The following is a 27,940-nucleotide window of genomic DNA, read 5'->3' on the forward strand; positions in this document are numbered from 1 at the left end:
AGCGTAGGAGACTCGTGCACCTCTTCCTAAGTGGTTTATTTTGCGTACTACACCTTTACCTCATCAGTCCGATTTTATATTTCATCCTTGTTACCTCTGGGCCATTTTACTCCATGTCAGGAGAGAGTGGGATTAGTAAAGGGATTAATGAACATAATCCCTAACCCCTCCAGTTCAAGAGGCCCCTAAGCTGAATAAAATAGTCCACAGAGAGCAAGAGTAGTGGAAAATATAGCACATTATTGAACTGAAATGGCCAGTATTTATTTACGCTATTTATTTCCTTTAAAAAATACAAACGGTTTAAAAAAAATATCATGGAAATAAATATAAACCAACTGGCCTTTGGTTCCTTCTTCCTTGCATTTAAAAAAATAAATAAATAATAAATGGCCATATAGAAAAAAATAAGGGAAGGAAGGGAGGTTCAAAAGGTCTCGTAACTCCGATAAAAATACGATCTTTGGACAGACAGGCAGCCCAAAAAAAACACACGTCATTGTTGTCCTAAGTAGCTGTTGTCTTTGTTTTACTTTTTTTTTTTTATTTACTGTATTCGTGTATCTGATTTTTTAGGCCACATATCTTTGGGGGGGAATTTGCGCCTCTTTCGTATTGATGTAGTTTGCGTTTGACTCCCAGGTGTTGTGTGTTTGTTGTGGTGTCCTGATATTGACAGACGTATAAGTGAAAATATCAGTCACTAAAGCCAGATTGCACAGATAGATAGATAGATAGATGGATTGATAGATAGTGTTATTTATGCAAGTTATATCACTATGGCTTACTGATATGACAGAAACAGATGCCTAACTAATACAATCAGCCTCTAAAGACCTGCCATAGATAGATAGTCAGATAGATGCTGTTATACAAGTTATGTGACAATTAGAGAGAGAGAGAGAGATTATTCTGCACACTACACTTATCATGTCTACTGTTATGTCTTTAATATTGACGGTGCATAAACAACCTAACATCAATAACAACAACAATAACATATTCCCCCCATGTAAACAGGCGTATAGGGAGGACTAGGCTGCTCACTCCCAGATTTTAAGGTAACATTGACCAGCCTCACGTTTCCCTGAGTTGCATTATGTGGACGCGAACCCCAGCCACCCCTCAGAGCCACAAGAAAATATTAAATGTCCATATAGGAAAATAAACAAGTAAGGAGGAAGAGGCGAAGGGGGAGGAAGAGGAGGAGGAAGAGGAAGAGAAGGAGGAGGAAGAGGAAGAGAAGGAGGTGGTACAGGAAGAAGAGAAGGGGGAGGAAAAGGAAGAGGAGGGGGAGGAAGAGAAGGAGGAGGTGGAGGAAGAAGAGGAGGGGGAGGAAGAGGAAGAGGAGGAGGTAGTACTAAGCTTCGTATGGCTGTATTCTAAGTAGTGTTGGAGATAGTTCTTAACACCTCATATGTAGTGATTTATTCTGCACATACCACCTCAATATCCTCATGTATGTTATTGATGCAAACTTCATCAATATTAAAATGATATAAAAAGGTCTCTTAGCACCTCATGGAAATATGGAGGGTGTTGTGTGGTGTGTTTTTATGCGAGAGGGAAGGAGTGCGAGAAGGAAGGATACTGTGTTTGTTTGGGGAGGATTGAGAAATATGGAAGGCAGGGCACAATGCTAGGGGGGAATTGTCAGCATACTTTTGGTCATTGCTGTACAGAACGACCAAAAAATACTAAACTTCTCTCACCCCCATCACTACTGTGTGCTTGTTGATGATGATGATGATTATTATTATTATTTATTATTATTATTATTATTATTATTATTATTATGTTTATCCATCCATCATCCAATCCTACGTTGCCCCATGAAGAGTGTATTATTATTATTATTTTATTTTTCTCGGTTCTTGCTATTTCCAGACCATTTTATTCAGCTCAGGGAGACCTCTTGTAATTAAAGAGATAGTGAAGGCTGTATCTAACCTCACTGCTAAAAAACTGATGGAGAGGGATGCCTTCATGTGGTGGCACTGATATAAAGATGTAGCTCCACTGCCAGGTTGTATGCAAGTCCCTCAACTCCCTCTCTATCCCCCAAATGTAAGATGGTGGACTGCAGAAGGGAAGTTTAAGCCTGCAGTCCACTGGGATGAAGTAGTTCAGTCTGTTGAAGTGTGTGGGGAGAATGTGGAAGTCATGGAAAGGTTCACTTATCTTGGTAGTAAATAACAGCAGTGGGTCAGATGATGTTATTTTTTCTCGTGTCGTTATGGCCAATGGGGTTATGAATTCACTCAGCTGTGGTGTGTGGCGTTGCTGTTATTTGTGAAGGATGAAAATTTGCATCTTCAAGGCATTGGTGCTCCCTGTCTTGCTCTGTGGCTAAGACATGGACAATAAACAGTGATTTGAAGTGGCAAATTGACTCCTTTGGTACTGTCTTCACAGGGTCATGGGATATCGCTGGTAAGACTGGGTATGTAACAAGCGACTACTCCATGAGATTGATTTGAGGCCTGTTACCCACATAATACATCAGCACCAACTCCAGTTATGTGGGCACGTGACCTATTTTCCCTAGGCTGACTCTGCCCACAGGGTGATGTGTGAGAGAGTTAACCTGGGGTGGAGGAGACCAAGGGGAAGGCCACAGAGCTCATGAGAGGAGCAGGTTGATCAGTCATATCAAGAGATATGTAGAGGAGGACGAGTTAGGGTTGCACGTAGGGACCCTAGTGAGTGGAGTCAGGGCGAGTAAGGCTATGCGACCCATGGCATTTGTCCCCACCTCCCCAACGATAATGATTACAATGATGTTAAGTTTTGCAGGCTAGATTGATGATGATGGTGTTAAAGAGTGCAGGCTAGAATGATGATGATAAAGACTGCAGGTTAGAAATATATGAGTTTCTTTTGTAAATAAACTTTGGGTAATTTTCGTTTTGGCCAGGGTTATTCTGTGATGCTTCTTCCTCATTGCACTGCCCTGCATTTTAAACCCTTCAGTCTATGGTGATGTGGTGGTTAGCATGCTCAAGGCAAAGTTAGTCTTGCGTAGGTTCAATCCCTGAGGTGACTGGAGGTTTTCTATCTATCTCTACTGCCAGACGCCTTAATCTCATACGGGGTGGCCACAAACAGATCACCTCCACGTTGCCCTGTCCCCTGTCATTTCACTGCCCTACTCCCAATTCACACACCCCTTTCTCATATGTCCCTCCACTCCATCCCTCCATCCTCAGCCTCCCCATCCCTCCCTCCACCTCCACCTCACTCACATACACTCTCCTCGTCAGTCTCTCACTCTCCATCCTCTCCACTTGGATTTAAGGTCACATAACACCACAAAGGGCAGTAGGCTGGTCAACTCTCCTAATATGTACTGGATTGTGTTAACCTCAGGCCCATACGTCGCCCAGGGGGTAAGTTAGATTGAGTTTGGTTGTATTATATCGTTTGAATCTTTTTGTGTGATAATAAGTGCGAATTATATTGTCACCAGCCCATCCTTAGGTGGGAAGACAGGCTTGGATGATGATGATGGTGATGATGATGACAATGGTGGTGGTGATGATGATGGTTGTATTGATGATGGTGATGGTAATGATGGTAATGATAGTGGTGGTGGTGGTGGTGATGATGATGATAGTGGTGGTGGTGATGATGGTGGTGGTGGTGGTGGTGATGATGATGATAAAGAAACAGCATACAGAATATTAATAATAATAATAATCATTTAGGTGTGACCAGAAGAAGCCACATTGTTATGGTAGTGAAGGACTGAAGGTGTGCCAAGCAAAATAAATCAGCAAAAATAATTCACTAAGGGTAAGGGAGGAATGAAGGTGTAATGGGACAGAATAAAAATCACTTAAATAAATTGCTAAGGAATAGGAGGCTTGAAGGCTTGTATTCTCATTGGGTAAGGAAGCTCCCTAACACCTCTTCTTTACTGATTTATTTTGGGATGTCAGTTAATATCCATTTGTACATTTATGCAGAGTATGGCAGTATTGGAAGGATTTATGCTCCCTAACGTCTCTCCCATAGTGATTTATTTTGGAACATGTTTAATACCCTTTGTATATTATGTATGCAGAGTATGATGATATTTGATTTATATAACACAGAAGAGGACAGTAAGGCACAATAAGCAAAATAAATCACATGGGAGAAGGTGTTAGGGAGCTTCTTTAACAGTTGCAGGCTGCTGGTGAAAATTCAACTTTGTAAGGTTATAGCAGGATCCTGACCCAAACCGAATCACATAAAAAAAATTGTTAGGGTCTTGTTGTGGCCTTCATCGTATTAACCAGGAGACATTGCATATATATTACCGATTTGTATTTTATTTTCACTGTTCCCTGGTGGTTTTATTCAGCTTAGGGTAACTTTATTGAGCCCCCTTTGTATGAGAGGCCCTTCCCAAGCAAAACAGATTCACCTTGGAGCAGCAGCAATAGACCAGAAACGTCCTGGATTCAAATTTTTCGTACTGTATCATTTGTAAAGACTCCAACTTCCTGCTGTGGTCACCTACTGGCAGCTCTCCATGCTCCTCAGTCTCTGGCAGCCTCCCTGTTCAGTCCTTTATCGCTGAGGTCACACTCTGACCTCATCCTGGGTCTTTTCTGGTCTGCCCCTCACACACCTACACCCCCAACATTAACACTTCTCGCCCTCTGCACCCAGTTGTCATCCTCCATCCTCTCAGAGTGCCCAAACCATCTCAGTCTACCCCTTCTCATCGCAACACCAATACACCCCAGTCGCATCCTACCACTCAACTCATTAATCATAATCCTAGCCCCACCCCCCCAACTCCAGGCCTCACATTCAAGGACGCAATACACATCCGTCTAATCATTATAATTTCTATGCGTTTGAGCCTACAAATATCCTCTTCCTTAACCGTCCAGGTCTCACTACCAGACAGTATTACACTTCCAACACATGCTGCATATAGAGATCCCTTAGCAATGAGGGAAAGGCATCTGTTTCAGGAGAGGCCACGTTCTTTTTAAATCAGTAAAATCCTCTAACGTTTGCAGGGATGAGGTGATAGAGTGTCCTGGCTATGAAATGGTGAAGATTCCCATGTACTCTATACTGTGTGTTATTTAAGCTAACTAGATCAGTATTAAAAAAGAAAAAGTAGGAAAATATTTACTAGATCAGTATTAAAAAAGAAAAATGAAGGAAAATATTTACACTTGGGCTCATGTTACACGGCTGAATAAAAACCACCTGTGTTGCTCAAACAATACTCATTTTACTCTAACTTGGCCAAAAATTACCTTCTCTCCATCTTGAAAACTCTATCTATAGCCCAATGCCCTAATCCTGCAAAGGGTGGCTGCAGACAAAACGCCTCCAAGTCGCTTTGTCACCCACCACTTGACTGCCCTTCCTCCAACTCACTCCCCCCTCCCTCATGTACTTCTCAACTCCATCCCTTCACCTCATCCTTGGTCTTGAAAACCGAGATGTAATATGACTTTGCAGAATATGATGCTAGGCACGAAGAAGTGCCATGAAAGGGATAGAGAGCCTCAGTATTGCCTTATTCTGCCACTGATCCATGTGAAATAAGCAGCAAAAGGATGAAAACCTGGGCCAAGTTGAGGTGAAACATCCCTAGAGCTGTTCAGACCATATGAGGGTTTAGGTGTGTTGTGCAAAATAAATCACTAAGGAAGAGGCGTCAAGAGTCCCCCAAGGCCAAAATATGGCTTTTTATATACCGGTGAACTTGTGTTTTTGGATTTTTTTTTTTTTTCGGAGTTGAGAGTACAAGATTACGTTAAACCTCTTCAGACTGGTGATGTTTCGCTCTCTCTAAAATGCAGTTTTAGGAGAGCGTCTGTATAGTGACAGAGAACGGAGGCTGTTACCCAACCCCTCCAGTTTTTTAAGTCTGTGAGGTGAATAACATAAGCAGCAAAAATATAAAGGAATAATTATAGGTCATCAGATTGATTGGGTTATTTTCTCGATATCAGACTTCTAAATTACTTAAAATATGAGTGAAAAAGTCCATTGTAATAAGTATGGGTCGGCATTAGTGATATTTGCCGTCTCACATACATTCAGTGATACAGTAAGAGATCTGTTGACCCTCTTTGTTTCCATCCCTAATTTGGCTATACCCATTGTACTCTAACATGGCCCAGACTTGCCCTCTCCACCATGAATATTGACTTGTAACAAAAGATTGACACTGGAATGCAATACTGGTCTAGAAGAGGTGCTGTGGAAAGGATGTACTGTACAGTCATAATATTGTCTTTTTCTGACTCTGCTATGTGAAATTAACTACTGTAGGAGAAAAATCTGGGCCAAGTTAAGATAAAAGGACTATAGTAGGTCAGTGAAGTAATTTTATCACTGTCTCCCAAGTCCTAGTCTTGGCCAATTGTGCAAAGCCTGGGCTACTGGAATGCCTCTTGTGAATATTACATTGTTGTGGGAATGGCTCAGTTTGCTGGTGTGGGTTTGGTACGGAGTGCCGATGTCCGACGTCTGCATCTGATGACTCCCTGTGTGTGGGTGTAGTAGTGGGAATGGGGAATGAATGGATGATGCAGGATAGACACTGACAACATGACTGAGAGTTCCCTGCAACACAGAAGAAATTTCCCAACAGAGTAGAGGGGGAGCATTATACTGTATATGGTCACCCTTACAGTGCAAAAATAACGCTAGGGTGATGATGATGATGATGATGGTGGTGGTAGTGGTTATGGTGATGATGATGATGATGGTGGTGGTAGTGGTTATGGTGATGATGATGATGATGGTGGTGGTAGTGGTTATGGTGATGATGATGATGATAAAACACTAGGACAATACTGATGATGATGATGATGGAATATTGGGATGTAAATTAGAGGGTTGTTATTATAGCCATTCCCATGAGCTTAGTACTGTTTAATCAGCCATCCCTCCTAGCAGTTTGGGGTCCTAAAATTACAAACAGATTTACAGTCAGTTGTGTGTTGTAATTGTGATTTCTTTCTGTAGGAAGGACAGAGAAAGGAGGATGCCAGACTTTTCCATATCTCTTGTTCATGCCAGGAAAACAAATCTTCAGCAGCTATGATTTGTATCCTGTAGGTGGGACGAGGAAAGGAGGAGTGTAAATCTTCCCGTACCTCTTGTTCCTTCGTGTAAAAACATATATGAGTTAGTGATTGTAAATTTGTAAATCAGGGCCCAGGGAAGGTCAGTCATCCCGGTGAAAGTAAATCAGAACAGCCTTACTCTGAATACTGTTAAATATTCCTGGATAAGTCTGGGATGTTCCAATATCCTAATTCTGTGATCTGCCCATTGGTTCAATCTAGTCACATTCTTGGCACAGAGAATCAAGTATTTTGCTCACACAGCACAGTAAGTCCTCGTTGTAAGTCCCCTTTATCACATTCTTTTATCCAATTAAGTCCATAGTATATAACAGAGTGTATATTAAACCTAGTCCAACCTATAAAACTGATTTTTAGTTTCTGCCAAAATGCAACACTGGTACTGTTTATATGAAGGAAAAAAATATATACCAGTACTGTATATATATATTTTGGGAAACTTGGCTTAAAATGAGGACTTCCTGTACTCAAGAATGGGTTTATCAGTAGGTTGTAAAAATTAGCTATAGCCTGTCTACTTTAACTTGGCCATAAATTGCCATCTTCTTAAACTGATAGCCACCATACCATACTGATTGCCAGGCCCTAACAATAGACTAGCACTAGACTGTGGTGCCAGTCACAGAGAAGTGCTGTAGTAAGGTTGTAGAGCCATTGTATAATCATAGGCTGCCAATGAGCTCTTTTAAATAAGCTGCCAAAAGATGAAAAATTTGGCCAAGTTAAGGTAGACGGACTATAGCACCGGTTGTCCGTCTGTCTTCACTCGCTTTGTGCATTATATACACTTGTGAAGCTCAAAAACAAAGGAAATATTTAGGAGTATTAGCCAATCAATGCAATAATTCCATAAGCTCGGTATTTGACGTAGTAAGGAGAGCAAGGCCTCCTCTAGGAACGTAGTATCTGTAGAGTTATTGTTCCTGTTAAAAAAATATATCTTTGTGATAGCCCGCAGAGCTGGTGGGAGATGAAATAAGGCAAAGGAATTACACATTATCTCAGAATCACTTTATTGGCAAGATATTAACCCTCCTACTAAGCTGAATCAGATCTGGTGGTAACAGAAATAAAAGGACTTTATTGTACAAGAGGCTTAAAGCAAAGCAATTGTAATGAATCACTTTATTGGCAGGAAATTACCCCCTTCAGTATGAGAGATCCAAGATTCAGAGAGAATATCATTTACAACCAGTGTGGAAGAGGGGTTAATGAGTGAGATTATTTTCTTAAACTTTCAGAGCTAAACAAAATGATCTAGGAAGGGGTTTAAATAAAATAAAAGGCATCTATCATACAGAAGGGATTAAAATAGGAGGTTGTGCTAATGAACAGAATTTATATATTGAACGTAATCATTTCCACATACTAGTGATTATTTCCCATCACATTTGCATCCACTCTTTTGTAACTTTGTGTATGTGAATGTGATTATCAGAAATGAATTACAGTATGTTAAATGAGGTGTCAGGAAGCAGAGTAACAAGCTGGCCTATGCAGATGTATTAAGTAAACCTTCTATGTAACAAACTAAGTAGGGGAGCAGTGGTTTGGTAAATCTAGTGTTCAGTAATCATCTCAACTTATGAACACATATGTCGTATACCTATCCTAGTTTGTTAGATATGTTATGGTACCTAAAGTCTACATATACAGTAGTTTTTATTTTCTGTGGGCTCAGTAATGTAAAACTTGAGCCAGCTGTCACATGGTTGGTTGGTCTGTCAGCTGGCCACATACACTGTAAATATCAAGCCCATTTTTGTGTATGAAGAGATTGGTTAGCCCCAAAAAATTAAAGCTGAAATTGGTACATTGGCGTTTGTTATATGAAGGGTTTACTGTATTTGCTTCCAGATATTTTCATAGAGGTCTTTAAAGGCAAGTAGAAGTCTCCTTGGTACTGAGGGGTAGATAGCCTTCAGTAGGTGGCACAGTCTTAAGTACTGATAATGTGTAAAGGAGTGCTGTACTGATACTCCCTTCACCTGCCTTACTGACCAGTGATAATCTGATGCAGCCAAAAATATTGTCATCAGCACCGTGAAAGATTTAACTTAGACAAACTCACTTCTAGAGTTGTGAAAATTATAGTTGCAAAGTCGCTGTACAGGTGGAAGTTATGAGAAAAGAAGGATGGTGTTGGCGGCTGCACACACTAATGTTTACAATACGTGTCAGAAATGTGAGGAATGTGTCTTATGTTATGTGTCATTGCCAGATATTCTTCTTGGTTAAGGAGCCTCCCTGATGCCTCCTCCTTACCAGTTTATTCCTGTATAGTTCATGTTTTATTTTTGTATCTGGTATGTTTCTCTTATATGCAGTTTGTTGATATAAAAATTACAAGACAGGAATGAAGTGTAATAGACAGTATAAGTTGGTAAGGAAGAAGTGCTAAGAGACCTTGCTAAACTGGTGAGAATGAAGGCCTTGGTCATCACTAGAATCCAAGAATATTATACGGAAAACAGGTCCTTATTAACTTTGGGTAAGGAGGCACCCAAACACTTCTTACCAACTTATATTAGGATACAGCTGACTAATATCGTTTTGTATGTCATTTACGCAGAGTATGGTGATAGTAGGATGATTTAAGTAACTCAGAAGAGGAAAGTAAGGTGTAATAAGCAAAGTAAGTCACTTAGGAAGAGGTGTTAGGGAACTTCCTTGACTGATGAGAATACATGCTGCAAATTAACTGTATTCGTGTGCTTACAGAGGTGCAAGACAGCCAACGGTTCATCGTATGGTGCTGTATTCTCTGGTTAGAAAGCTTACAAACACCACTTCTTCATCTGTTTATTTCTGTAACTGTAAATATATTCTGTGTTATTTATGGAGTCCGTGGTGATATAAAAATGATATAAATAGCATACAAGACAGTGAAATGGTGTAGTGTGTAAAATAAATAGTTAAGGAAGAGGCATTACAACCCTACCCAAGCAGATGAGAATACAACCCTTGGAGTTACACAGGTAGTGGGGAAAAATTTGTACATATCATTCTCTTGTATGGATACCTGTGTAATTAACTCCTTGTCTGTCATGGATGCACTTGGGTAGAATAATTGAGGCTTATTTCATACAACTTTACGCAGGTGAGGTAAATTTGAGCATTCCAAAAGTTAATTCAGTTTTGAACATTTTGATGACCAGAATTTCCCTAAACTGAATAAAATAGTGTGGATTTAGCCTGAATTAAATGCCCAGCTGTATCCACGACCTCAGAATATTAATACGAAAAACCAAATCCTGTAGTAATGATTGAGTCATAGAGTCATGTTCTTGCGAGCTTGGGAGGCATTTAAGCACCTTTTCCATAGCTATTTATTTTGCATATTAGACCTACGTACCCTACACCTTTTCCTTAGCCATTTATTGTGCATATTACAAATCAGTATTGTTTGTTATTGATGGCTTTGTAATATCAACGCAGACTGCATAGGTAATATACAGGAGGTTATCAATATGCCATATGCAGAAATTAACTGGTAAGGAAGAGGTGTTGTTTATCCTCACTAACTCCTTCAGTGTGAGAGGTCTTTCAAGAGCCGAAAAAAATAGTCCTTAGCAAGAATAAAATTAGAAAGCCCTTATACTGAAGTGGATAAGAGTAGCCTCCAAAGCTCATGAGAATATGGCTGATACACACGGCACAGATGCTGAGCTTGCCAATAGAACCCCACGTTGGGCAGTAAGTGTCGTATTGTTAAAACTGAGGGCATAAAGGTGTGGTCAACCCCCAGTTTATGATAATTTTCTGAAGCATTATGTGGTGATAATTGCCTGACCTTCATGTATCATTGCTGACTACACTCTGTAATATAGGATGCAATCTGATGACATATAAGCATTACAGGTGTTTTATAATGACCTTCAGAAAATATTGGATGGCATACACCTTTGTGCCCTCAGTTTAAGTAATATGGTGATTAATGTATAGAACTGCCTTGTTGACGGTATGTGATTGTTGACGTTTTTGCAGGGGTCTGCAGAAGGTCGAGTCATGGATGGTGATGTTGCTTAAGACAACACAAATATGTATTATATTGTATTATATTAATACATGATAAAATATACACCAAGATCTTCACTCTCCATTCCCTCGTTTGGAAGTACAACGTGGTGTTGTTGCCACAGGTTCTTCTGAATGTGAACCCAGTGGATTGCAGGCTAAGGTTCTGCTTCTGCAGTTCAGCTTCCTCTTTTTGACGGATGGGGAAAGAGGTGAGAGATGTTTGTATAACCAGGCTGTGAACTGTCACGTTATATCAGTGCCACTGCATGAGGGTGTCCCTCACCAGTACCTTCAGGCCCTGTTCACACGAGGCATTTTTAAATGCGGCGTCTACCGCCAGGTAAACGCGGCGGTAGACGCCGCATTTACCCGGAGGAAATAGTCAACCATATGAAAACCTTGAACTGCTGAACAAACGTGTGGTAGGAAGGGAAATGTCGGATTGCGCGTTTGGACCAGCGGTTGAGAAAAACGTGCGGTAACGTGTGTACAGTCCAACACACTACCATTGTCTTTGCTAACGCGCGTTTGAAAATGCCTCGTGTGAACAGGGCCTTAAGGCATAGTCTTCAAGACATTTTCAGTGCCAGAGAAATGGTGACAGGAGGAACCATCTTGGAATCAGTGAACTGAGGATGGGTTGTACAGTATTGCTTCATACCTCTGTTATAACACCTACAGTGCTGAACCCTCTACAATGACACCTACCCTGTATACTGATGCTAAAATCATTTTGGTATTTTGTAAAGTTGCACTTCTTTCCTCGAAAAATGGTACATTTGCCTAAACAAATTTATAATCTCTTATCTTTACCTAAGATTCACCATAACAAGATCTGGTGATTGTGACAGCACACTGTGAGGAAGGTAAGTGGGGTCAGTTACCCCCGAAGGGTTAAGGAGAGACCAGTTATTCCCTGGGAGGCTAACCCTTTGTCTGTGGTGGGCTTCTGTAGGCTAAAGAAAATCACCGGGGTAAAACAAGTATGTTTCTGTAGGCTAAAGATAATCGTCGGGGTATAACAAGTATTACAGTGATCCCCTGTTTATTGCACACTGAGTGACAGCATTTTTCATTAACACTGCAAGATGAAAATGTGTGTTCCTGCCATTACTATCCATTTTTTTGGCTCAAAAGCATCACTAGTGCAACCTGAGATGGTTTCTGCCGACAACGGTGGTGCAAAGCCTGTGGTGTTTGGTGGCTTTGAGATTAAAAGATGTGGTCCAATTCAAGGTGTACATTCTAGGTGATGGAGACAACTAACTCTCCACCCTTCACCTCAAGTCCATCTCAGTTTTCTATATGGTATGTGTTTCTTCCTTACTGTGCCCTTTTCATAACTTTCTATTATTTTAATGATGCCTGTGTGTGGTTCTAATATTTACCATAACACTGTATGTATTTAGTGGGTCTAAATTGTTGTAAAAGGAAAACTTTAGGATTGCACTTGGGATGCTCAGTACCAATTAGGATAAATCTCAGGTTCTGCGCTTTCATTATTGAGCAATTTTGTTATCATGCACCATGCTCTGTACCAATAATGTGCAATAACCAAGGGATCAGTGTAAAATAGTGCAGTACTTACAACTCATCAATGGAGATATGACAATTTAAGGGCCAAATGAAAGTGGAAAGAGTCTAGAGGTCTGCATTAAATTAAATACGATTCGAAACAACAAGAATAAAATAAATACATCAACAGCACCCAGTCCTCTTTTCCCACCTAAGGATGGGGCAAGGTAGGTCCACAGAGGACAAAGACATAGAAAATAAAACGCCCAACTAGAAGGGCCATACACACACACACATTCACTCACCATTCAAGCCCCTGGAATCCTGGCTCCAATTAATACGAAGAAAATCTACACTCAATTCTACGATGCCTTTCCGATTTCCACTTTCCGTTGGAGCTTGCGGTAGACGCTGTATGAGGCAGAGTGGAGGAGCCCAGCAACGGTGAACACTCCTCCGATGATAGAGCAGACGCCGGTAAGGAAGTGACCAAGCGACCTGTAGGAAGAAAGAGTGTGACAGACAGTAATGGATTCTATAACTTACCTTCACCACCTTATCAAAATAACACCAACATTTGCCTGTCTCTTTACCTTTTACCCACATACCCACAAAGTCAATCCTCTCACCCAGCTACCTGTGCAACCTTCACACCCACAAAGGCCCTCTACCTACCAATATTGGCCACCCAACTACCTGCCCATGCCAACTCCCCACCAACCAACCCACCAGCCCTACTCAACCATTCTACCAACCCACCTCACCCATCTGCCCACCCAAATTACCACCCACAGACACACCCTGCCCACTGAACCTGTTGATCTGCCCACCCCATCTGTCCTGTCACCCTGCCCAGCCCACACCTCCACTCAACACACATTTCCATAACATGCATGCCTTGTGCCCACCAAACTGACATATTACAGGAGGAAGTTCTGTACATGTGCTTATCTAATTTAATACTGTCCTGTGCCAATACATATCATCATCATCATCATCACCATCATTAATATTACTGCTATCATCATCATCATCACCATCATTAATATTACTGCTATCATCATCATCATCATCATCATCACCATCACTATCATTATTAGTACTACTATCATCATTTTCATCATCATCACAAGCCACAAACGGATCCTCAAAACATATGGTGGCTCTTACCTCTGCTTCTCAGTGTACTTGACCATCATGGGGGACAGCTCATACTGGAAGAACACTCCTGGCAGTCCACCTTCCCCCATCAACCCCATTTGGAGGTCCTGCAGGGGAATAAGTTAAATTTTCTACACATATTCCTTCCTGTAAGTGATGGATATGTTACAAAATATTACAAAATTTCCACATACTGTACTTCACTGGAGAGGTTTCATCTGTTATTTGCAAGGTCACAAGTTCAATAGGAGAGGACGCATTAGGAAACACATTGAAGTGGTTTGGCCATGTGGAGAGGATGGAGAGTGAGAGACTGATGAGGAGAGTGTGAGTGAGGTGGAGGGGGGGAGAGGGAGGGGGAGGCCCAGGATGAGATGGAGGGATGGAGTGGAGAGGTACATGAGAGAGGGAAATGTGAGCTGGGAGCAGGTCATGAAATGGCGGGGGACAGAGACATGGTGGCGATTTGTTTGTGGCCACCCCTTGCAGGATTGAGGCATCTGGCAATAGATAGATAAGTTCAATCCCTGGCTACAGCAGTGAGTAGTTTGATCATCAGCATTTTGCTAAAACACTTTACTGATCTACCACCAGACCCACCATGTCATGAAAACACCCCAGCTGATACCGTTACAGTACATTAGCCTGGAGTGAGACAGCCCTAGCATCTATTCAGTATGGATGGTGGGTATTGGTGCCAAAGTGGTGATGTGTGGAAGATGTAAGACATTTTGGACTGCTGGGCCGCAGGGAACAGGCCTATTTGTTATTGCAAATCTTATATTTTTTATAATTCAATTGGTGGTAGATGGTGGCGACCATCATCCACTCACTTTATGTAAAGCTGCCTACTTCCTCCTTCACCTCTATCATTCTTTTTCTGTCTCTAACCTCCTCTCTTCCTATTTTCCTCCCACCTTCCTGTCACTTTTCTTTAGGCTACTCTTGTTTCCTTTTCAGGTGGCTTTACACTGAGTGACAAGCCTAATGGTTTCCTGTAAGCCAGGACACCATTTACAACGCTGGGTGGTGACCATATAACCAACCCATACATTTTCCCTACATGTCAACAAGTGGATTGGTGGAGGGTTAGTGCCCCTCCCTGTAAAACAACTAACTCAAACTGCCACCCCTTATGGGATTATGGCATCTGGCTATAGACAGATAGATAGAAGCAATAATAACAATCCATCCGTCCAACATCCAATCCTACGTTGCCCTTGAAGAAGTGTTGAAGCCTGGGGCTGGGCAAGTTGGTCCTGACATTTAAGATGAAGGTGACCAGCCTCATCCCTGAGTAGCATTATGTGAGCAATAAACCCCAACCACCCCTTGGATATAAACCTTCACCAGCTCAATCTGAATGGAGGGCCGTAATTACCCACCAGGCACCAAAATTTGGTTATACAGTTACCACCCAGTGTAGTAAATGGTTTCCTGGTGTACAGGAAACCATTTGGCTTGTCACTCAGTGTAGAGTCACCCACAGGTAGAAGAAAGAGGAAAGAATGAAGGAAAGTAAGACAGAAGAGGAAGTGTAAAGTCACCCATAGGCAGAAGGATGAGAAAAGAATGAAGGAATGAAAAATGGAAGAGGATGAAAGGAAACAAGGATGGTGGAGAGGAAAGAGCAGACACCTGAGAGCAGCACTACACCGAGTGAGTGGAGTGGATGGTGAGCGTCCTCCACCTACGACGTAGCCTAAAAATAACAACTGGAAACAACCCTGACAACTGCATCTCTACATGTAATCTAACAACCAAAATTTTGCTGACAATCCCTAGCCAGCACTGTGCCCTGCCTTGTATATACTGTATTTCTTATTCCTCCCAGGATGTCACAGAGTATCCTTCCTTCTCGTTCTCTTCCGCTGTGTGCTTCATACTGCCACCACATAAAAATATTTCATGTAACAGCTTCCTTCACATTGAAAAAATAAATAAATAAATAAATAGAATATTAAAAATCCATCCATCCATCCATCATCCAATCCTACACTGCCCCAAGAGGAGCATACAACCCCGGGGCTAGGCAAGTTGGTCCTGACATTTGAGTTACTAAAAAAAAACATCCTGATGGTGCATGATGGAGAAATGATTAGCAAGGAGCGTGGAATAAACTGTCACTGTTAAAACAGGAAATTGGCTTTATGTTTGTGAATTAGGGATCAGGAGTATAAAAGTCTCCCACCTTCTGATGCTGTGTGACAGAGAACTGATTAGTGAGGAGTGTGGAGCCGTCAATCCGCTCGTAGGTGGTGGGCACAATTTTCACATAGTAATTAATGCTCTTGGGTCCCTTCTCTGTCCTTAGTTCTGTCCCATCGAAGGGGTTTGTCTTGCCGGGGATGTTGACACCGAAACTGAGGTGGCGGATGCGGTGGGACAGGTCAAAATCAGCCGTGCGGAACTGTTGTACGTCGTGAACTGGAAAAAGCAGGTTATAGATAAACGTACAAGGACAACTGGACCTCAGGGAGCAGACTCTGAAGACTATGCCCCAAGTCTTAAAAAAAAGAAAGTATAAACGTCAATTTTTCAGTTACACCGTCATCATCGTTGTTGTTGTCATCACGTCATCGTTATCAACCTCCTCCTCCTCATCATCATCATCACATTATCATTATCATTATCACCATCCTGATCCTTATTGGCACCTAAGGATGGAGTAAATCACCAGTAAATTTAATGTTCTTACCAGTTTTAAAAGGAACCTCATTAGTGAAGACCCAAGTAAACCTAACAGCCATACACACATCTTTATACTGTTCATTCATATTAACCTGGCAGAGATTTTCGCCCCATTGCAGCATTTTTCACATTGTTCTGTGGCTGAATAGGGCACTACTATGACTGTGCATCCTTTCCACACCATTTCTATCTATCTATCTATCGCCAGACACCCTAATCCTATAAGGTGTGGCCACAAACATATCGTTTCCATGTCGCCCGGTCCCCTGCCATTTCACTGCCCTGCTCGCAGCTCACACTCCCCTCTCTCATATACCTCTCCATCCCTTCATCTCATTCTTGGCCTCCCCTTCTCTCTCCCACCCTCCACCTCACTTACATAAACTCTCCTCATCAGTCTCTCACTCTCCATCCTCTCCACATGGCCAAACACCATTTCACTGTGACTAAAACTGCTCCACCTTAACTTGGTCCAGATTTTTATCCTATAGCAGCTAATTTCACGTACATCAGTGGCCGAAAGACAATACTATGGCTCTGAATCCTTTTTATGGCACTTCTTTGGGACTAGCACCATATTCTAGTCCTTTTCACAGCACTTCTTTGGAACTAGCATCATCTTCTAGTGCTAATTTATCATCACCAGTCAGCACTAAAGATGGAAAGATGGCAATTTTAGGCCAGGTTAGAGTAAAACGGGTATAACATCATATTCTAGCACTAATCCCTTGTTATGGCTCAGGATACTAGATGGTCAGATGGCAATTTTACACCCACAGAGTATTCACCTGAACAAGGGGATATTCGTCCTTCAGCGACCCATTTCCTGTGGCTTAATGACAGAACAAGGCATTCTTTCCACGGCACTTTTTTTTGTGGCTGGCATCATAATCCAGTTTCTTGTTACAGCTCAGCACCCAATATAGAGACATGGCACTTGCACTCGTAGTTCAAGTCAACAGGGTATACTTACTGTGAAGGTGGTGGTGTTGGAATGACTTGCCTGGAGCCAGATGGAAGTTCCCACCAACCTTAAGGAACAGACAAAAGAAAGTAATGTTAGGTATACAGAGCTGCAGTTGATGGAATGGCTCTACCTCCCATATCAATGTGGGTCCAACTGTCAACCATTAGAGAGGCCAAGGATGAGATGGAGGGATGGAGTAGAAGGGTATATGAGAGATGGGGGTGTGAGCTGGGAGAAGGGCAGTGAAATGGCAGGGAACAGGGCGACATGGAGGCGATTTGTTTGTGGCCACCCCTTCCGGGATTAAGGCGTCTGGCAATAGATAGATAGACTACTGATGACCATATGAATTAAATTATGAGGGAGATCTTACTTCTCCATTAGGTCATCAGTAATTGTAGTTCCGTAATGGCTGACAAGTGGAGCCATGTTGATGATGATGATTTTTTTTTTTTTTTTACAGGTTACAGCATCACCCCCTGAAATTTCTAAAAATCTCACTGGTCACCCTCTATTTCTGGTTACAGAGACAGTTTTAGATTGACAGAAAGTTAAAAGGATAAAGGGAACTTATAAATAAAATGCCACATACGCTGTTAACCTCCCACCAGCCATAGAGTACATTAAAAATCATTATAAAACAGAGCAGACATTTCCTGTGACTAGAATACAACACGTAGAGAGTGGAGCAGTATACTAGTGAGATAAAAGGGAGAGGAGGAGGAGTGGTTGACAGAGGGAGAGGTATGTGAAGATACAGTAACCTGGAGGCTGTTCTGTCATGGCCATCTCAGCGTGGGGTGGGGTTGGGAAGGTGCCCGGGAGGAGGCAAGGCACTGGAGATGATGATGATGATACAGCAGGATAAACTGACAGGCACATAGAGAGACAGTGAATGGAATGCCAGTCTTGCCTTAAGTAGCACTGACTAGCCAGAGATCAAATCAGAATATATCAGAGATGTAGAAGTGACAGATGAAGATACAGAGAAGAAATAGATACAAATAAAAGGCCACTCTCACCCTGTTAACTTCCAAATACCCATATATCTGACACCCCTCTTCTGGCAGATCTGTGGACTCAACCAGCTGTCCCTCCCTCACACACTGCTCTATGTCTTTCAGGGGAGGAAGCGCCCAGCCTTTTGTACGATACGCATCCTTCACCTCCTCACACGTGTTGCAGCATCTGTGGGGTGGAAAGGGTGTGGATGTATTATTTTATTTATTTATTTTTTTTTCTCATGGGGCAATGTAGGATTGAATGATGGATGGATGGATTATTATTATTATTTTTTTTTGTCAGTATTCTTCATCATTCACTGCAGCATATAAAGATAGTGGAGAGGGATGCCTTCACCTGGTGGCACAAATACAGCTAGGTGACTCCACTGCCTGGCATTACAGAAAGTCAGCTCCCTTCCTATCCCCTGAAAGAAGGACGGTGGACTGAAGCACCAGGACTTAACCCCGTAGTCCACCGAATACAGTCCACTAGATTCATATTCCAAAATAACCTAAGACAACAATAAAAACACATCTATAAAGCTAAGTTGCCAGTTACCCCAATCTACTGTATATAACCAATGTTTCTAAAGAGATGTGATGTTTTGAAATGCATCCCTAACTTGTAAATTGCCTACAGTATACGGTATAGCAAAAAAAAAAATGGGTTTATATTCACCACACAGCACTCTCCCTGTGCCATATTGCTACCTATGAAGTTGATTTTCTTGCTTACCCGAATTTGCAGTACCAATTGTATAAGGGGAAAAGTGATATTCTGGAACACATCTTTGACGTAGGACTTACTGCGCTGTGGACTTAAAAGAAAGAAAGAGAGAGAGAGAGAGAGAGAGAGGGAGAATGGTTTACCATTCGTATGCATAAAAAGTAAAGGCATAATATCCACATACTGTTTGCCTGTCCCATAGCAGCTTCCACACTTGGGGGTTGTAACCTCTTCCAATGCCTTTTCTGCCTGTGTACTGTTCACCACCTCATGTCCGATCTCTGAAATGTTAAACACAATGAATTACTTAACTCATGCATTATACAGAGGGAGGGGGAAGCCAAGGATGAGATGGAGGGATGGAGTGGAGAGGTATAAGAGAAAGGGGGGTGTGAGCTGGGAACAGGGCAGTGAAATGGCGGGGGACAGGGCAACATGGAGGCGATCTGTTTGGGCCACCCCTTACGGGATTAAGGTGTCTGGCAAAAAATAGGTAGATTATACAGACTCTAGAAGTAGTAGTATTTATAGTCCCAGGTTCATCTCAATGTGAATCCAGCAGATTGCAGGTTGAAGTTTCCCTCCTCCTGCAGTCCACCATCCCCCTTTCATATGGTAGGAAGTTGCGGGGCGTTTGTATAACCAGGCAGTGTAGACACCCAGCTATGTAAGCATTGCAACACCTTCTCACCAGCACCTACTTGAATGCAGAGGAGTTGGGATGGAAGGATGGACTGCAGCTATCATGGTACAGATGAGAATATACAAGAAGGTGAGTTAGGATGAAAGGAAGAACTGAAGCTGCAACACATTAAGACTGAGGGTAATATATATGCAGCAGGGCAGGGTGGGGTGAAATGATGTTTAGGAGCAGGAATAAAAGATCACATGGAATAACAGACTGTCAGTGGATAAGGATAAGGGTTAAGAATACTGGAATGAGTGAGGTTGGGATGGAATGAAAGAATGTAGGTGACTAAGGATAAAGCTTGGGAATATTGGATATGAGAGGGTAGGGACAGAATGATTGATACCGTACACTCTACTTTGACTTGGCCTAAAAACTGCCATCTCTCTACCTTGAACAACAGATTATCACTAAACTATGGTGCTTGTCATAAAGAAGTGCTATGGTAAAGGATGTAGAGTTGCACCATCTTTTTCTGCTACTGAGCTGTGTGAAATAAACTGCAAAAGGATAAAAATCTGGTCCAAGTTACAATGAAAGAACTGCAGCACGAGACAGCCATCCGCCATGCACGACACTCACTCTCCTGCCTCTCTGGATCCTGTATGGGGCGCCCGTCCTTGTCCAGCTTCCTCTTGTAAATGTTGTGGTGGATGTTGACGTGCTGTTCCCCACTCAGGTCCATGGCATCCAGGCTGATCACTGAAGGTAATGGTTAGTCATGTCAATTCTCCCAAGCTTCACTATTTATCTATCTGTCTAACTGCTGACTTCATTGTTTATCTATCTAATTACCATATCTATCTATCTGTCTAACTGCTGACTTCATTATTTATCTATCTGTCTAACTGCTGACTTCCTTGTTTATGTATCTCATCACCATATCTATCTATCTGTCTAACTGCTGACTTCATTATTTATCTATCTAATTACTGTATCTATCTATCTATCTGTCTATCTTCCTACAGCCAGATACCTTAACCCTAGATGGAGTGGCCACAAACATAATGCCTCTGAGTCATCCCATCCTGTTGCAATTGGCTTTGGGGTCGCGGTTTTGGTAGCCGTGTAATCTGAATCTGCGTCTCTGCACCATGTAACTCGTAGGCCACTGGGTAGGGTCCTGACACTGGGATATATATACCCCAGACAGTGAAGGTGAGAGTGACCAGTTCCCTTTCCCTGAGTGGTATCATGTGAGTAGTAAACCCGAATCATTCCATGGACTTATAAGGAACATCTCAAGTTTAATGAAACTGTCTGATTAAAATTATGTAGATGTGTCCAGGCTCAAGAAATAAGTGCAACTGTTTCAACTCCCATCATCCATCCATCATCCAATCCTACGCTGCCCCATGAGGAGTGTAGAAGACCGGGGCTAGGCAAGTTGGTCCTGACATTGAAGATGAGAGTGAAAACTGCCAAGTTAAATTAATGCATCCCATAATCTAGCTAGAAATAAAGTTTGGATGCACGACAATTGTATCAGTAGGAAATATGGACAATGATTATGATGATGAGAATACAGTGCCGTACTAACAAAGGATATTTTTGAGTTCTTTATATGCAGTATATTGTACAGAACACACATGGTCTAACACTCACGGCTGCAGGGCATTTTTTCGGAAAACTATATCCATGCTGATCTTTAGTGTGCTTCCCCTGATGGACTGATGAATGATGATGATGATGATGATGATGATGATGATGAAGATGATAGCAGAAAATAATAATGATGATGATGATGATCTATCTATCTATCTATAGCCAGACGCCATAATCCCATAAGGGGTGGCCATTTGACTCTGAGTTATTTTTTTTACAGGGAGGGGCACTAACCCTCCACCAACCCACTTGTTGACACACAGGGAGCACGTATGGTTTGGTTATATGGTTACCACCGTTTGGATGATGATGATTAGTATTATGATGATGACAGCTAAAAATAATGATGATGATGATGATGATGATGATGATGATGATAATAGCAGAAAAGGATGATGATGATTATTAATATGATGATAGCAAAAATAATAATGATGATGATGATGTTAGCAGAAAATAATAATGATGATGATTATAATGATGGTGATTGCAGAAAATAATAATGATAAGCACAACACTAGCTGACAAAAACGATGACCTACAATATATCAGTACCAAACAGGAAACTAAAATACACCAAACAAAAAAATAAGTCAATAAATAAACAAATAAACAGAACTAAGAAACCACAGCAACACTCACAAGAACAAGGTATTTTCGGAAACACAATATCCAGGTTGATCTTGAGTTTGGTTCCCCTGGTGGTATCGACAAAGAGATCTTCGGAAATGTGTGGCGTGAGGTAGCTGTAAAACTCCGACATAAACAACAGTCCCATGATGATCAGCGCTGCTATGGTGGCTGTGGGGGCGGAGAATTGTTAGTTTGTTTTCGCCCAATGGAACTTGGTCAATTATACAACTTGAATACTACACTGTGATTGTGTAATGGTAAAGAGTCTTGGTACTATATCGAGGTAGGAATGGCTCTCCCTGGTTATGGTATTACAGTGTACAGAAATGGGTGCATGGAGATGAAATTGGTGAAAACAGTGAGTAATACTTTGTTATGGAGGATGGAGAGTGAGAGACTGATGGGGAGAGTGTATGTGAGTGAGGTGGAAGGGGGAAGAGACAGGGGGAGGCCAAGGATGAGATGGAGGGATGAAGTGGACCGATATATGAGAGAGGAGGGTGTGAGCTGGAAGCACGGCAGTGAAATGGCAGGGGACAGGGTGACATGGAGGCGATTTGTTTGTGGCCACCTCTTACGGGATTAAGGAGCCTGGCAACGGATAAATAGATCAGGGAAAGAGTCTGGCATAGAATACTAGATCTAAATGGTATGACTGATATTTGATGGACATGTGGAGAGAATGTGAGAGGGTATAAGAGATTATTTTACAACCATAATCACAATCTATTTATCCATGTACAGCCTCATGCCCTAATCCCACAAAGGGTGGCCGCAGACAAAACGCCTCCAAGTCACTCTGTCACCCACCATTTGACTGCCCTCCCCCCGACTCACTCCCCTCTCCCTCATGACAAACCTTCATCGATGGGGTTAAATTCGAACGATAAGGACTTTTCAAACTTTTATCGCTTTTCCTTCTACAGTATAATCTGCCATAATTTATTACAGGGAAAAAGAAAGAGGCACAGATGAAATAACGGGGGTATGGACTCCCTGAAACCCCCTCTGGATCTGCCCCCAAGCATCTTCCTGAAGGGTTAATACATCGGTTATGGAAGCTCCCTAATACCTTCCACTTCATTATTTATTCCTGTATCTGGTAGGTTAATATTTTCTTGTATTTCTCTTCTGCAATCCATGATGTATAAGTAATATAAATGGGAATACTATGGAGAATGAGAGACTGACTAGAAGTGTGAGTGGATGAGGTGGGGGGGGGGAGACCAAGTAGGAGATGAAGGATGGAGTGGAAAGATACATGTGAGGAATGTGTGAGTTGAAGGGAGGGCAGTAGGGGAATGGGTGACATGGAGGTGAATTGTTTGTAGCCTCCCTTTATAGACAGAGTGACAGAGAGGAGCTTTGAAGTTGTTTTCCAATAACACTCTCTCTCTCTTACCTGCTCCTCCCGATATGGTCTTAATCCTAAAGTCCTCCAGCGTTTTTGGGTAGAAGTCCATCTGCTTCAGTCTGTCCCCCACCGACCTTGCCACCGACCCCATAATTGCCGCTACTCAGTCCTACCCTGAAAAACACCACCATTATTAGACACGTGAATGATTGCCGTTACTCAGTCCTAACCTGAGACACACCATCATTATCAGACACCTGAATTAGGAACGATGGGACACTGGCATCATTCACGTTCACTGCAGCTAGAATCTGGTTTAGCTTGATCCTTTGGCTGTGATGTGTCAGTCAATTTTTGTTTTCAGCCAATCAAAGAACTTGGAAATAACCTTTTGCCAGCTGATGTATCTCACACTCTAATTTTTAAACTCTGTGAAATATGCTTGCAAACGAAAATTAACAAGTCAGATTTACACTATTATATAAGAGTGTGCTTTGGGAGGCCACCATATTGTCATGCTTCTGGGGATAACATGATCTATATTAACCAATCATGTTCTATAGGTTGTTAAGTTTTGAATGGGTAAGGTTAGGTCAGCTCAGTACCCACCCTGACCTTAGCTAGAGATTTTAAAATATACTTGGTTATTACAAATCACACGACTGTCATGCTGAGAAACAAGCCAAATTCTGTCAGTCACACCAAAACAAACTCTCTACCATCCTAGATAAGACTTCAGTGGATATTAATTTTCAGTGGCGGGCATACATCACAGACAAGGTTAGCAGAATGCAGGCCACATCAAATCAACAAGGATATTTCCAAATTCGATGGTTGTCCCAAAACTCAAATACTGTACGGGTAAATGATGGTTAACTGAAAGAATAAAATGACCCTTAACACCCCCCCCTTTTTTTTTAGTAAGTTTTTCTCAAAGTTGCCCCATTTTTTTTTTTTTTTTAAGTGTGTTCTATGATATTTTCTCATCAACTGGAGAGGGTCTTCTTGAGGGCATTTCCTTTAACTATGTGTCTTTCTGGGGGTATGATGTTAGTTCTAGAATTATTCCCATAAGTCTGATGCAGAGACCTTTACCTTGCAACAGCTGGCTCAAAATGATTTCCAACCATGCTGCCCCTATCAGCGTTTTTTGTCATTATTTCTAATCGTGCTGCACTCTATCAACCCTTTCTCCTCCACCAGGGGAATGATGCCTTAAATATAAGAATTAATTTGTCAAGACGATCATGACTAAGCCCAAACTTTTCTCTTTGCCATTCACTGATGACTGGACAGAATTCTAGTATCCTTTCCAAAAATGTCGGAACTGTGTAATGGCAGCTGTGCGTTTTGGGGGATAATGCAGCCAGGATTGATTTTTTCCAACATGAGATTATGCAAGACACATGAAAACCCATCAGCAAAAATGGAGATCAAACGAAAAGTAAAGAGATGTATTAATGTAAGAATTAGTACAGTGAGATTTTTATATCAATGTGCAACAGGAACTCCCTTGGCAAGATGGCTGTATGGCACAAATAAAAAATTGACCGCAAGTTGATGGCACTTAATGCACTACTCTGGACTATATTTCCCGCTTTTACTTGACCACTGTCATATTTTCAAATAAATTACGGACCCACAATAGGTAAATTAAAGCTGAATATGGAATTTTTGGTAGAATCCCGGTACAAATAAATCGGCACTTAATTGCTTCGCCTTGTTAAACGATAGACACACTAATTCGTCACATTATCAAGTTAACTTTGAAAAAATAAAATGAAAACTGCTAAACTACCAAATTTTATAATTATACCATCAAAAAGTACAAAAGAATTAAATTTTGACACACTGGGGCAATCTCACCAGGCCACTCGCAACGTAAACAAACAATGTCACAAAACGAAAGAAATTGCAAATGCGCAAAAAATACACACACACACACACACACACACACACACTTCTCTCTCCTGTTTGCAAAAGTAGACGAGAGGAGAATTGTTTTTTTTTTTTTTTTTTCCTCCTGACGGACAATGAAGAGAGAGCGCAAAAATTTCCCATCTCTGGTTCTTCCTGTAAATAAAATTCCGAGTTGACGAGAGAAAGAAGTATTATGCAGCCCTTGGACCACTTCATAACAGACACCTTTCCAAAATAGCTTGAGTTGGAAAGGGGGTGTGAATGGGAGAGGTGGAGTCCCAGATATACCATATAGTTCAGATTTAGGTAGCAGGAGATTTTCGTCCCTTTTCAGCTTATTTCCCATAGCTCAGCGGCAGAAAAAGACAATACGGCAGCTCAGCATCCTGCACATAGCACTTTTTTGTAACTAAAACGATATTCTAGTGTGAGATCGTTGTTTTATGATTAGTTAATGAGACCATAGCCGGTGTGTTAGGCTTGCGTGAGTAAGCAGTATGTGGTTTCTTCCCCCAGAATACAACCCATTCAGTCGATTTCTATTCAGGTACATAATGGGTGTGAACGCAAATATACTCGAGACCCCCACACCAGACGGCTGTCAAATTTGGCGGGGTAGTGGGGTGGGCGCGCCCCCTCGAGGGAATGTGGTTCTGTGTTTACTCCACTCCTTGTTTACCCTCTCAGCTGATTGACATGGCCTTGAACCATCTACTAGCCCCTATTTAGCCTCTGTATGGTAAGCTTAGACCAGTTTAACCGCGGGGAACAATTCATGGTTACTTAATCCAGGCGTTGGCTGTTAAATATGTAAAGTCAAGGTGTCTAAAGTGGGATAGAAGGCGTATTTTTGTCGGCTGTTGCTACGCTTCTCTACCTGTCATCTCCCCTGTCTAGCCTGTCACTACTCTCATTTAACCTTTTGATGGCTAGGCTGACCTTGTTTACTCACGGGGACAAGTTCATGAGTACTTGATCCAGTCTCATGTAGTAAAATATACAAAGCCAAGCCGTGTTAAGTGGAAAATAAGATGTATTTTTTTTTTTCGGCTGTTCAACCTGTCATCCCCCTTCCCCTGTGTCACCAGTTTCAGGTGTGTTACTGTCGTATTTTAATATTTCATAGTCTTTAAGGTTGTTTAATTGGTATCTTATATCTGATTACTGGTGTCTATGCAGAGGGTTTGGTTAAGGCAGTGCTAGGTCTGGTATTCACACACAGTTTTCAATATGGGCATTTGTGGTTAGTAATTATTTTGCATGCTTAATCCAATCTCATATGGAGAAATTTAGAAGTATGTTGAATATAAGAATTACAGCATAGACTAAACTATATTCATCTGCTGTTGGTATGCATTGCTGCCTATCACATATATATGCCTGTCATAAGTCTTTTGTGGTGTTGAAGAGGGATGCCTTCATGTGGTGGCACTAATATTACCATGCAGAGGAGTTCCCAGGGTATATAAGGATCCTTCAACTCCATCCCTGTCACCCAGGAGGAGGAAGGTCAAATGTGGGAAATGGGAGTTCAACCTCTAGTCCAACGGGGTCATGTCCAGACAAACCTTGGGTCAAATCAGGAACACCTTAGTAGTTTTTTTCCCTCTTTAACTACTTTAGTCCAGTGACATGTTTTGTAGTTTATTTTTGCCATCTTTGTGTGGTTTATATTGCCTTAGGATAGATTTCCCAAACTGTAGGGGTTAGGTACTGCTTTCACTTACTCCTTCACAAATTGAATTCCATCCAAAATTAGATAGAGGTGCCGTATAATATAGGTAGAGGTATGGTAAGACACAGAGGCTTGAGTGTTGCAGCAGCACAAAGCCTACATGAAAGAGTGTTAGTGCCAACTTTAACATATGGATGTGAGACTATGGTGTGGCATGAAAATGAAAAGTCAAGAGTGAGAGCAGTGGAGATGGGACTGCTGAGAAATGTATGTGGAGTACAGAGAGTGGATAGGATACGAAATAATGTGATTTGTGCAAGATGTGGAGTGAGGAAGTCTGTGGACGCCAGAATCGAAGAGAGTATACTGAGATGGTATGGTCATGTGGACAGAATGGATAACAATAGAGTGGTGAAAAAGGTGTATCTGAGTGAATTTGAAGGAGGGAGGAGGTGAGGCAGGCCTATGCCAGAGAGAAGGTGGAAGGATATGATGGATGAGTGTGTGAGGAAGAGAGGTTTGGAAGTCGGTGAGGCTAGGGGAGTGACAAGAGATCGGGGCTGACTGGATGAATATTGTGAGGAGAAGTGCATGGTCTGGGATTTGAGACTCCTTTTTAACATGGCAGTGTCCAGATTGACTCTATCGGATATGTTTATGTGGAGCTACGGAACATGGTGAATGTTTTTGGTGTATCAGATAGAACCAGGATTCTGGGGGCTTGAATGGTGAGTGAATTAAAACATGGCCTATTGGATTGGGCAAATTTGGGCTGTCTGGACATTGTTACTCCTCACCCTGCCCTAGGATGGGAAAGGAGGTCTGGATGATGATGATGATGATGATGATGATGATGATGATAATTTGA

General features: G+C 41.8%; 1 protein-coding gene across 1 annotated transcript; it reads right to left on the reverse strand.

Moving 5' to 3' along the window:
• Nucleotides 1-12,967: 12,967 nt before the first annotated feature.
• LOC145402349 (endoplasmic reticulum-Golgi intermediate compartment protein 3) lies at nt 12,968-23,647 on the reverse strand. The gene is made up of 9 exons (XM_080274495.1): nt 23,526-23,647; nt 22,133-22,291; nt 20,468-20,587; nt 19,382-19,478; nt 18,489-18,654; nt 17,473-17,530; nt 16,000-16,235; nt 13,818-13,915; nt 12,968-13,145 (listed from the first exon to the last, which is right to left on the reverse strand). Exons 1-9 carry the CDS (start codon nt 23,626-23,628, stop codon nt 13,010-13,012), a joined length of 1,173 nt encoding a protein of 390 aa, XP_080130621.1. The 5' UTR covers nt 23,629-23,647; the 3' UTR covers nt 12,968-13,009.
• Between the last annotated feature and the right edge of the window lie 4,293 nt (nt 23,648-27,940).

This window comes from Coenobita brevimanus, chromosome 57, assembly GCF_032717465.1.
Source record: "Coenobita brevimanus isolate Jiangsu-jjx chromosome 57, ASM3271746v2, whole genome shotgun sequence".
In the NCBI taxonomy this organism is placed as follows: Eukaryota; Metazoa; Arthropoda; class Malacostraca; order Decapoda; family Coenobitidae; genus Coenobita; species Coenobita brevimanus.

Coding starts and splice junctions, on each gene's coding strand:
- LOC145402349 (XM_080274495.1), bottom strand. CDS start 23,628: ATGGGGTCGGTGGCAAGGTCGGTGGGGGACAGACTGAAGCAGATGGAC. Junction 22,292..23,525: donor GACCATATCGGGAGGAGCAG/GTAAGAGAGAGA, acceptor CCGCCCCCACAG/CCACCATAGCAGCGCTGATC. Junction 19,479..20,467: donor GGATCCAGAGAGGCAGGAGA/GTGAGTGTCGTG, acceptor TTAACATTTCAG/AGATCGGACATGAGGTGGTG.